This window comes from Haemorhous mexicanus, chromosome 11 (assembly GCF_027477595.1).
Source record: "Haemorhous mexicanus isolate bHaeMex1 chromosome 11, bHaeMex1.pri, whole genome shotgun sequence".
Classification (NCBI taxonomy): Eukaryota; Metazoa; Chordata; class Aves; order Passeriformes; family Fringillidae; genus Haemorhous; species Haemorhous mexicanus.
The window spans coordinates 19349267-19360661 of record NC_082351.1 but is presented as its reverse complement, the minus strand read 5'-3'; the positions used below and the strand labels follow the sequence as shown (position 1 = coordinate 19360661).

Here is an 11395-nt window from a genome sequence, read left to right as displayed (position 1 = left end):
CCACCCACTGCCGGGCCCGATGGGCACTGGAGGACCCGGCGGTGACTGCTGAAGGCCGGCGCGTCCCTGCCGTGCCCAGGCTCCGAGGGCAGCTCAAGGCCCGGGCCCTGCGACAGCGACGCCTTCATGTGGGTAATGAGCGGCGCTACTTGTCCCGGACAGCTGCGGCGCGCAGAGGAGCGCTGCGGCACGGAGGGCAGGGCTGCCCCGGGCCGGGGGCTCCGGCGGGGCTCCGGCGGGGCTGGAGCGGGGCTGGCGGCTCAGCCGTGCGGGAGAGGCCGGAGGAGATTGCCGAGCGCTGTCCGGGGCTGGGAATGGGCAGGAGCCGCATGGAGAGAGGCGCGCGGCCGCCAGGGGGCAGCACCGCCCCGATGGATCCTCGGGAAGCGCCGGCAGCGGCCGCGGCACCTCGGGAGGGACAGCAGGGACCTGGGTCGCGACAGGGTCCCGGGTCGTGACAGGACATCAGTGACCTGTGTGGTGACATGGACCTGGGTCGCGACAGGATATCAGTGACCTGTGTGGTGACAGGGACCTGTACCCCGACAGGACATCAGTGACCTGTGTCCTGACAGGGACCCGTATTCCGACAGACATCGCTACCTGTATCATTAGAGGGACAGTGATCTGTGTCCTGGCAGTGACATCACTCACCTGCACCCCAACAAGGGCATCGTTCACCTGTATCCTGACAGGGACAGTCCTCTGTGACCCCTGCACCCCAACAGGGGCATTGTTCACCTGTATCCTGACAGGGACAGTCCCCTGTGACCCCTGCACCCCGACAGGGACATCACTCACCTGCAGTCCTGGAGCTGCACCAGGCCATGGGGCAGCATCAGCTCACAGCCAGGGATGGTTTGGGTTGGAAGGGGCCTCAAAGCCCATCCCATTCCACCCCCTGTCATGGCCAGGGACACCTTCCATTGTCCCTGAGTCCCGTCCAACCTGGCCTTGGACACTTCCAGGGATGGGGCAGCCACAGCTGCCAGGGCCTCCCCACCCTCAAAGGAAAAACTTTTATATAACATCTAATGTAAATCTCTCCTCTTTTCATTTAAAACCACTCCCCTTGTCCTGGTAATACCTGCCTGTGCAAAAAGTTGCTCTTCCTCTTTTTTATATGCCCTCTTCAAGTACTGTCACTGAATAACTGTGTGCAGTGATTCAGCCCCAAAATGTGTTCTGTCTTGGTCAGCCAGTAGGTAGGTGTTTGCTTTAGCTCTCCCTTTTGTCTCTAGCTCCCCTCAACCAGCAGCAGTTTTCAAATACACATGGTGTACTTGCTGTGTATCTTCCCCCCCCCCCCCCCCCCCCCCTAAGAAATGTCAGATATTTCTCTGTTTTCCCTTTGTCCTTTATTCTGTATGAGATTGGCCAGGCTGACATTGGGGTTAAAGTCAGGCTGGCAAATCCCCTGAACAGTACATGGCCCCCAAATTTCTTTCCTTCTCACCCGTTGCTTTAGAAGATGAGACTTTAAGAGATGCACAGTTATATTTTAAGTGAGGAATTATTCAGAATGAAGAAATTAAGGCCTTTTAAATATTTAATGAAAGGAGGTTTTCTAAATTATTTAATAGCTTATTATAAAAGATGGCACAAAATGGTTTAGTAATTTATTCTTTGCAGAAAGTAGCCATAAAAAGTATTTTACAACATGTAAATATTGGTAGGAAATGTACCTAATTTAAAGTGTTATCTTATTCCATCTGTCAAAGGAATTATACAGTGCCTATACAGTTTTCAAATAACTTTAGACCTTTATTGTTTCTGTTCTTGAGACTCTTCCCTGGCACAGGAAATGCTGTTTATACCCATTTCACTCGAGTGCAGAGGCACAGAGAGCAGATTGTGCTGGGACTGAGGTGCAGCAGACCTGACCATTGCAATTCCTCCCAGATCCCAGAACCCACAATCTTCAGTTGCCCTAAATACTGACCCAGGGGAGTGGTGCAGCCTCTGGGGAACTCCTGTGCAAAGCAGGAGTTGCTCATGGCCAGCCCATGCATAAATACTGAAATGGAGCCCTTCCCCTCTCCCATTTCCTCTTCCCTCTTTTCTGTATCTTTGCTGGAGATGGAGGTGGGGTTCAGCTGCTCACTGGGCAGAGCTCACTGTATGAAAACAAACAAGCAGCTCCGTTTTCCAAAGTGATGTGTCACCCTGGGACAAGACAGGGGCCAGCAGTTAAACCCACTGCTCACACAACACACACAAAGCATGCTTTTGCCATCAAAAGCCTGGAATTCCTTTTACAGTTCTTAACCAGGTGAGCCTCTTGTTTCTGTTCTGATCTGTCTCCTTTATTGACATAAACCAGCTGAAGCTGGTTTCAGAAGTTTGCCTTAATCTCCCCTAATACAACTCTATTTTTTAAAGAAATATCACTGCCTGGAAGGCATCACAAAGCCTGGAGATATGCAGGTGGATGTATCATCTGTCACTTTCACTGCACCCACTTAATTAGGACGAGTTGGACTAATCAATACTCCCTTGCCTTTTACCAGTGTTTAACATGTGTTTACAGAGCAGCTTACACTGATGTTTGTATTTACCTGTAGATGCATCTGCACGGGGCTTTATTTTCCTCTCTAATAAAAATTATGGAAGAGATAAGCACTAAACCCCAAGTTAGTGTATTGCAGTATTGATTTCTACAAGAGCACTGTAAGAATGTATTTATCTACCTGTCCTCTTATGAAATGGGTAAAAATGTACCACATAACCATTCCAGTCAGTCAATGCTCTATTGAAAATCCTGTTTGTTTGCTTCTTTTAATAGGTCTTTTGAGGCACACAGTTGCTTTATTTTTATTTTAAATTTTATGTGTATTTGTGGAAGAAAGGATGAATGCAGGATGGTAGTGCTTTTTCTACAGACAACTCTTTGCCTACATTTTGTTTTGATATCCAGTGCTGATCTGATAGAACTGCTGATTTTGGCTCACCCTGGAACTCCACCTTGGAAAGCAAAGAGAGCAAAATGTGATTAATTATAGATTGCTAGCCTGGCACCTCTTTAATTCCAGCAATTACTCTATTTTCTCATGGCACTCTGAACAAAAAGGAGCTGTTAGGGCCAGGTTGGATAAGGCTTTGAGCAGCCTGCTCCAGTGGAAGGTGTCCTTGCCCATGGTTTGGAACAAGATGAGCTTTAAGGTCCCTTCCAACCTGTGACTGGAAGGTTCTGTGATTCCATGAGGGTGTTGAGCCAGGGGCTTTCCTGTCCTGAGCTCTGAAAGGTGCCTGTGTGCTTTTATGACCCCAGACATGCTCTGCCCTCCAGCGTGGTGCTGTAATTTTGTTTCTTAAAAGCAAATTTCTAATTGATCCAAGGAGGAGTGGGATGAAAAGAATGGTGGGTAAGATAAGAAAAGGTTGTTGTGATTGCTGTCTAGGTGAAGACCACATTATTATTACTCTCACAAATTGCTCAGTGTCATGTTTTCAGTAGCAGAAGGTCAAGTTGTGCCCAGGGATGGAAGTGAGAGAACAAATATAAACAGCAAAGGCAAAGAGGCCTGAGTGTCTATAAAACTGAGTGTTTGAGCTCCTCATTCTGCAGAACATGTACAGCAGCATGTTTAAGCTGCTGTAAAAGTGCTTCCATGAGGAGATTTCAAAGTGTAACTCCTGGGTTACAGCATGAGCTGTAACCTGTGTGTTTCTCATGGAGAGGCCAAGAAAGTGAAGGTTAAATTCTGCTCTCTCCTAAAAAAAAAAAAAAAGAAAAAAAGAAAAAAAAACCACCTCAAAATTTGGATGACCAAAATCTGACATGGTACACTGATTTTAGAACTTACCAGGTGGCTGTACATGGGCTGGGTGATGTGAGAGGTGATGCTGGAAGCCGGAGAGGCAGCAGGGTCAGAGGGTGCAATAATACATAATTCCAGACACTCTCCTGTGGATGTGACCCTCTCTGCTGAAGCAGACTCCAGGGCCTGGGCCAAATCTTTGTGAAGACAGTGACAGATTTTCCCCACTATCTTTAATAATCTCTGCTTCAAGCTGCTGGAGGCTTCATGGAACCATGTGGAAATGTGTTTGCACTGTGGTGCAGCCTTGGACCTTTCAGCTTTCCCAGCTGGTGGACAGAGGGCACGTGGTGGTGAGACCCCAGAGAGCTGCTCACGTTGTTTGCAACCCCATGTAGAGCAAACTCTGCCTTTGGTTAATAAAGTGATGCCTCAGAGCTGCCTCACCACAGCTTCTCTGTGCTCTCAGAAAGAAAAGAGAAATAAACCTGCTGCCTTTTGCCCCGGATTGCACTGTAGATGGCACTGTGAAACTAAGATTTTGGTAACAAAGATGTATTTTACAGCACCTTTGCAGACGTTAATTGCAGTGTAATGTGGCTTTCTTTCTAGGTCCCCGAAGTGAAGGAAAAATTCTGAGATGCAGAAAGGCTTATTTGCTGCTGCAAATGGGAATCTGGAATAACTATGAAAAACACACTGAAATAATTGTGTTTGACTGGAACAAAATTCTTGCAAAGTCCCCAAGGTAAGAGCACTTTTTATCTTTCAAATGACACTGAAGATTCTCTGTTCTGGTTAGCAACAATATCCACTTGAATCCAATAGAGAATGAAGGCTTGACATTTCTGAAAGCAGCAGCCCACTGACGCTGAAGGGCTCAGCACCCCTTGCTGCATCTGTCTGCCAAATTTCATTTTTTCTCTGCCTTTTCAAAGATCCTCTTGTATTTCTTTACATTTGCAGGCTGAAAACTTGTGTCCTGTCTACCTGCAAGGCAGACTAAAGCCTGCAGATGTGTCCTTTGGATGGTTCTGGATGCTTTTAGCAGCCTTTCAGTTTGGATATGACCAAGTGGATGTTTTGTGATGATACCCTTATTCCTGGAATTGAATGTTCTTACTCAGGGCTGAGGTTACCCTGTTAACCTGATGAGCCCTGGTCTCACATTCCTTGTTTAATGTCTCAAAAGAGTCAAACTCAGCTGGGGAAAACTTTTGAAAATAGGTCAGAACAAGATTATTTCCACTGAGACCAGTTTTGCTCGTGCACTGGTAATGGTGGGAACACCTGGGTCCACTAAAGTACTGGAACATAGCTGTTGAGCCTATGATGCATGATTTGGGACCTGTCCATCATCACACCTGCCCCTTCCACCAGCTCCCACCAGAAATAGCACATTCAGAGTGCCTGAGCTGGGGTGTTAAATTCCACAGGAAACCTGGAGGGTGGTTTGTGTCTTCATGGTGGTACATCAGAGTGACACCAGAGCTGGGGTGGTGCTTGGATCAGATCTGAGTGTTTGCATTTAGGGCAACAGAGGGATGGGGTTGGAAGCTGAGCGGATGATGACATCCTATTCATGAGCTGTAACCTGTGTGTTTCTCATGGAGAGGCCAAGAAAGCTAAGGTTAAATTCAGCTCTCTCCTAAAAAAAAAAGAAAAAAAAAAAAAAAAGAAATTCAGTCACCTGGGAAAGATTTGGATGGCCAAAATCTGAAATGGTACAGTGATTTTAGAACTTACCAGGCAGTTTTCGTAGGCTAATACTGGACCAACAGCAAGAGTGACATTTATGCTGGTTTCACAGTGACTCAATCCCATTAGCTGCAGTGACATTATGGGTTCAGCTGCATGCAAGAGGTGAATTTGGTTCAGCTGCTCTGAATTAGCCTGGGAGAGCTCCAGAAGAGGGCACTTATTGGGTGGGTGAGGAGCAGTGATGTCTTTATCTTCTGGCTTGATTCACGCTTGCAGAAGTTACTGTTTACAGCTGTAAAAGGCCAGCAGGGTGTTTTGTTCCTGTATTCAGTGTGGAAACATATTGGGCTCAAAACAGAGAATCTTCTTAAAGCCAGAACAGGTACCCTCTTGCCAAATCAGTGCTTAAAGTGTGGCTTCTCGATATATAATTTTAGTTCTTTGAAATCTGGAGACATGGTGAGCTGTTTTTTTTGCAATATTTATGTAATTAAAAAAAAAAAAGTAGGCTGAAGGTGCTGGGATTTGCACCAATGTATTTCTTTCTACAGCGTAAACCAGAATTTGTTGCTAAAATATATTTACTCGTAGCAGGCTTCTGGTCTCTTAACTTTTGCTATTAATAAGTGCATTTTTTATTTGTTTGGGCTTTATCAACATTTGCAATTAGAGAAAAAATATTGTTCTGCAAAATGTGAAAAGGAAAATTGTGTGAGCAATTTGAAGTGAGAAAACATGGCCTCTGTTTTGGTTTCATTGGTAGATGTTTACCAAATTTAAACAACATCCAAGTGTGTCACCTGGTTGTGGCAGCAGAGCTGTCCAAGGCATGTGTTGCTTGGGATTTCTTTTTTTAATTTGTTTCTTTAGCACTTAAACATTGGGTTAGCTGACTAATCTTAGGTATTTTCAAGATATACAGATAATTTTTGTTTTAGAAAAGACTCAGAACTGGAATCTGCAGAGGAAAAGCAGTTCCCAAAGGACCTTTTGGTGTAAATAAACTCGTGATAGGCTTGCCCAAATCCCAGCGTGCTGATTAACTGCAGACTAACGTCACTGCCATGAAAACAGTTTTTGCTTCAATTTATGCAAATCTATAAATTGCCTTTAATTAATTTGATGCATTCCTGCTTGCAGAATTTGCTGAAATTGTGGAACACAGTATCTAAGGGTTCAAGTACATAACGCCCATTTATGTATCATGCAAGCAATAAATCATCATAACTCAGTTTAAAGAGATGATTAGATTCTCTTTCTATATGATGAATGGCATAACATAAGCTATTGAGGGATTTAATTGCATATATTTGCAGAAAAATGATGGAGGATTTGGGATCTTACTTCTAAGAATAACATGAATAAGAGCAACAACACCTTCTTTAGAGCAAATGTTTTCTGAAATGCAGTTTCCAACCCCCAGGCAGAGAAGGGGGTCCTTGCATGTTTGAGGTGCTGTTTCATGAGTGTTTTATCCTCAGCAAACCAGGTGATCTCCAGGAAACCTCCCAGATATTGTGTGTTGGGGAAACCCAGCCCAGAACTGTGCAGGGCTACAGTAAATTATATATTACAGTAAATTATTATAGTATATATTTATTTAGTAAACAGGTCCTGAGAAGTGTTAAGTAAAAGTGACATTTTTTTTCTGTTATTGGGGGAGGTGCAGTTTAAAAACAGTAGCACAACTCATAAATGTGTATGTTTAACTTTGAATGTAGCTGGATCTTGATAAAAGACAAAAGAACCCATCCCTAATCTCAGATTGATAGAACTGCATGGCACTCATAATGTGTTATTATAAACACGTGTTTGTGGGTAGTGTGATGTGGGATAGACATTGCTTCTAATTATAAAATGTCCTTAACAAAGAATTGATCCCAACCAGGCAATGAATATGATTTTGTGAGTTTGCCTTGCAATAACCCACATTAGTTATTCTTCAGCTCCCTTCAGCTTTTCCTTCCCCACATCGTTTTTATGTTATTCCCTACTTGCATTGTTCTTTCACTCAACTGCTTCCTTTTCTGCCTCCAGGATGAGATTCTGTGCCAAATCAATGCTTCTGTCTGACTGGCTCTTTCTGCTCTATGTGTTAATGGTCTGCTGTAAATTGTTGTCCGCCTCTAGTCACCATCCCCGGGGGCACACAGGTAGGAGCTTTTAAACTCATTATGTGCTACTGAGACCAATTAATACCACTTGCAGCATGTTAGAGCCCACTTTCTAGCAATGGATAATTGATGAGGCTGTTGACAGCATGTTATAATCAGTGCAATAGGTTAAAAATACACCACCAACAAGGGAAAAAAAAAAAAGAGTTATTGTAAATTTTCATGGCTTTTCTCTAGTTATTTATGTACTGAAGCTCCCCAGGAGGTTTTTGGAGTGACTTCATGACTGCTAGGTCTTTGGCATTTGTTTGTGTCATTTTGCTTTATCCTTATCCAAAAACATTCTGAAATGTATCTTTATCTTCACCCTCTTAATCCTGTTGTTATCAGCTGACTTTACAGCAGTGGTGGGCAATAAATCGAAGCCCTCAGACTCATGTTAGCCAGTTCTTTCACTGACTGACACAACTTCTGACCTGTGCTTAGATCAGCCTCTGATACTCTCCTCCTTTTCCTGACTGGCATAATGAGGAAAACAAAGAACTTGCATTTAAGGGGATGTGCTATTGTAGTAGGGAAATACTTACCAGGCACCATGTGTTATCATATTATAAATACCAGAAAAAGCTCAGAACAAGCTGGATTGACTTCCAGCCTGGATTTGTGTAGCAACATCTCTGGTAGGATTGTTCAGACATCAGCTTGAAAGCAGAAAGAGAAGATGTACCCGTGCTAATGTGAAGGTATCAGTGCAAGTCCTAAATAAAATGGGATAGCTGTGCTGAGAATGTGCCACCTTTGATCCCACTAGAGAGGGAGGTAAGGTAACAAAATACCCTCTGTCAGTGCTGCTCTTCAGGAGATATCAAAAGTCTGGCTGCAAACCCCACAATGGGTCTGTTCTCAGCACCATAGCCAGCTTCATGCTGGCTTGGGGATTCTTGCAGGTGCTGTCCTTTGTGATGTGGCCCTGTTCTTGAATCAGGTGTTGCTCCTCAAATCCATCTGCAATGTTCTTAGCTCTGAGACAGACTCCTGTGGGTCCAGGTCTAATGTTAGCATCCACTCCCCTCGGGGCTGGGAAGTGAGGATGCATTTGGTAGAGGCTCCATCCTCCAGAAGAGACAAGCTATTGATCTCTCTCCTGGCTGCTTCCAGGGGCTGTCTAGGCAGGAGCTGAAGGCTCCTCCTGTGCTCACCAAAATGTCTCCAGAACTGGCAAGCATGATTGACTGATCTGCATGTAGCTGCTGTGTCTCTGAGAGCTACAAAACCTCCTCCTTGCCTTCCCCCATCACCAGCTCTGCTTTCCCTGGCTGTGCAGCACTCTGTTTGCTGTAAAACACAGCAACAGTTTGTGGAGAGTAACTGCATTGGGAGGCAAAAGCCTGAGGAGTGAATGCAGTGATGGAGGATGACCCACGCTGCTGCTTTGCTCTGGGAATTAGTTGTGTCCTTTCCATGAGGAAGGGGGTCTGTGGACAGTCCCAAGTTGATAGCAGAGCATTCCAGAGCTGACTCTGCAGGCAAACCTGAAGAGGAGCCTTCTGCAGCTTTTGTCGTTTGGGGAGTGGTCATGTCAGAAGAAATGTTATTTTTGTCCTTTCAAGATGCACTTTGCCTGTGTACCTAAGGGAAATACCTGTAATAAGGCAGCAGTGATCTTGTGTTGTGGGTTTGTATGATGAACACAGTGTATTATGTGGATCATGACAATATTTTTTACATAAAATTTCAGAACGCTTGAGAGCATACCTTAAATTGACACATGGGATTCTTTCCACCCTGCCAAAGAGGTACCACAAACACAGTCAAGTTGTTGACTTTAGGCATATTTTTGTGCTGTGATTTCTCTAGTGAGCTAAAAGAAGGTTCTGTTCCTCATCAATAGCTTGGTCCAAGTGTGGAGCTGTTTTTCAAACGGCTCCTCTTGAAGCTGGAGCCTTCATGCACCTTTTTAGACTGTGGTGTCCTGTTCTTCCCCAAATATGAATTTCCCTCCTTTGTACACTGCAGTGACCCCCATCCTACTTTGATTCCATGTGGTAGATGAAGCAGTGATCCCATTTTTGATTCTCCAGCTCCCTAAATCTGACTCTTGGCACCACAGAGGGTTTAGGGTCTGTTCTCAAGGGGCCTGCACTTCCCAGCCCCATGTTATCATAGATTGACCTTCTAATGGATAATCAAATCTCTGATGGAATCTATTATGTGAGCAAGGTGCTGCCTTGTTCATCAGGAAAACAAATAATTCAGAGCTTTTAGCAGAGCCTGTTTTGTGGAAAGCAAATAATTAGCCTCATTTATTTCATACAAATTAGCATGTTCTTGGATAGCAATTGAGATAAAATTTTTGCAGTCAATAGGCAGCATTCCCATTTTTCAAAGTAAAGTGTCCTGATGCACATTAGAGGGGTGAATCCAAGCCTTGGGTTCAGCAAAGGCTTTGTCCTTTAGGTCCAGCAGCTGTCCCCTGACAGGTACTGCTGAGCTGGGGGGCATGAGGGATGCTTTGAGAGGAGCTGGTTTTTGAGAACAGGTTGTGTCTGCTCCTGACAATCAGTGTGTTTCAAATTATTTACTTGACATCATCAGCACCTTTAAATAAGTGTGTACTCATTACAGCTAAGAAACTTTATTAACTAAGAGCAGACAAGAGAATTTAAGATGAAAAGTGGGAATCGACTTCTTCTTTTCAAAATACTGCCATTTTAAAGGAGCCTAATCTGGGAAAAGACAATTATGACCTAGGTCATGCTAGATGGTGCCTGAAAAAATCACATTTAGCAGCTGTCTGTCCTATTCAGGTAGGGATAGAGATTGGATCTTATGGCCCCAACAGCCTTCCTGCTCCTGAAAAGTGGGAGAGAATGGCATTGAGAAATCCCTTTGACAATGGAGGCTCTTCCCTGTAATGAAGTGTAAGACAGACCTGGTTCTTTCTTTTGCCCTGTGAAATACTCACCTGAAATACCTGTCAGAGGAGAGATGTTCAATCCTGCAAGCCAGTCCTGCCTTGCTTTGGGGCAGTTTGGATCTTGAGCTCAGCTCGGAGACTGCAGCCTGTTTTTCACTGGAACAGTAATTGCCTTGACTGACAGAGGCAAAAGGCAGAGGAGGAATTTTCCTTCTCATCACCATTAGATCATTGAAGATGCTGCTAAAATAATCTGCACAAACAGCATCTTCAATGATCTAATGGTGATGAGAAGGAAAATTCCTCCTCTGCCTTTTGCCTTTCCTCCTCCTTGTATAGCTGTGTGGAGAAGAAACATGAGAATGTTCATCTGACTTTGTAGCTGTGAATGCCTTTCTGAAGAGTTTCTCCTTTGCCCTGACAATAACTAAGGGAAGCATAAGCACCAATTTTACTTCTTTGTGTTTTAAAAAATGGGCAGTATTTCAGTCTCTTGAGTACCTAATACCAATATAATAATCAATTCCATGCTGTTCTGGATGAAGCAACATACATTTAGTACCAGAAAAGGTTTGTTTCCACCTGACTGCTCAAAGTCACAAATGAAGAAGCATTGAAAAGACATTTTGTCAGGTCAGCTCATGTGAGGGCTGGCCCTGCAGACCCTGAGCTGGCACAGCCAGCTGAGCAGTTTCTGCCATGAATTACTGGTGCAGCCTGGCTTTTTTGAGACTGTTTTATGTGGTGATGCTCACCTGCAATGCTTCCAGCTTTGCTGAATGGCCTAAACTTTTGGGCAGAATGTTCCACATTACTGCAGTTTTCCACAATTTTAAGGACTCCTTTTCTCTACTTTCAGTTCTTTATAGACAGACTGTTCCCACTGGAGTCAGAGAAAAATT

General features: G+C 44.3%; 1 protein-coding gene across 1 annotated transcript in view; it reads left to right on the top strand.

Annotated features, from left to right (window-relative positions):
* Nucleotides 1-4375: 4375 nt before the first annotated feature.
* Nucleotides 4376-11395, top strand: part of TAFA4 (TAFA chemokine like family member 4) — a 42088-nt gene continuing 35068 nt past the window's right edge. Inside the window, exons 1-2 of the mRNA XM_059856950.1 lie at nucleotides 4376-4509; nucleotides 7500-7615. Coding sequence (XP_059712933.1) covers nucleotides 4430-4509; nucleotides 7500-7615 — 196 coding nt within the window. The 5' untranslated portion in view covers nucleotides 4376-4429. The remainder of the gene's footprint in view (nucleotides 4510-7499; nucleotides 7616-11395) is intronic.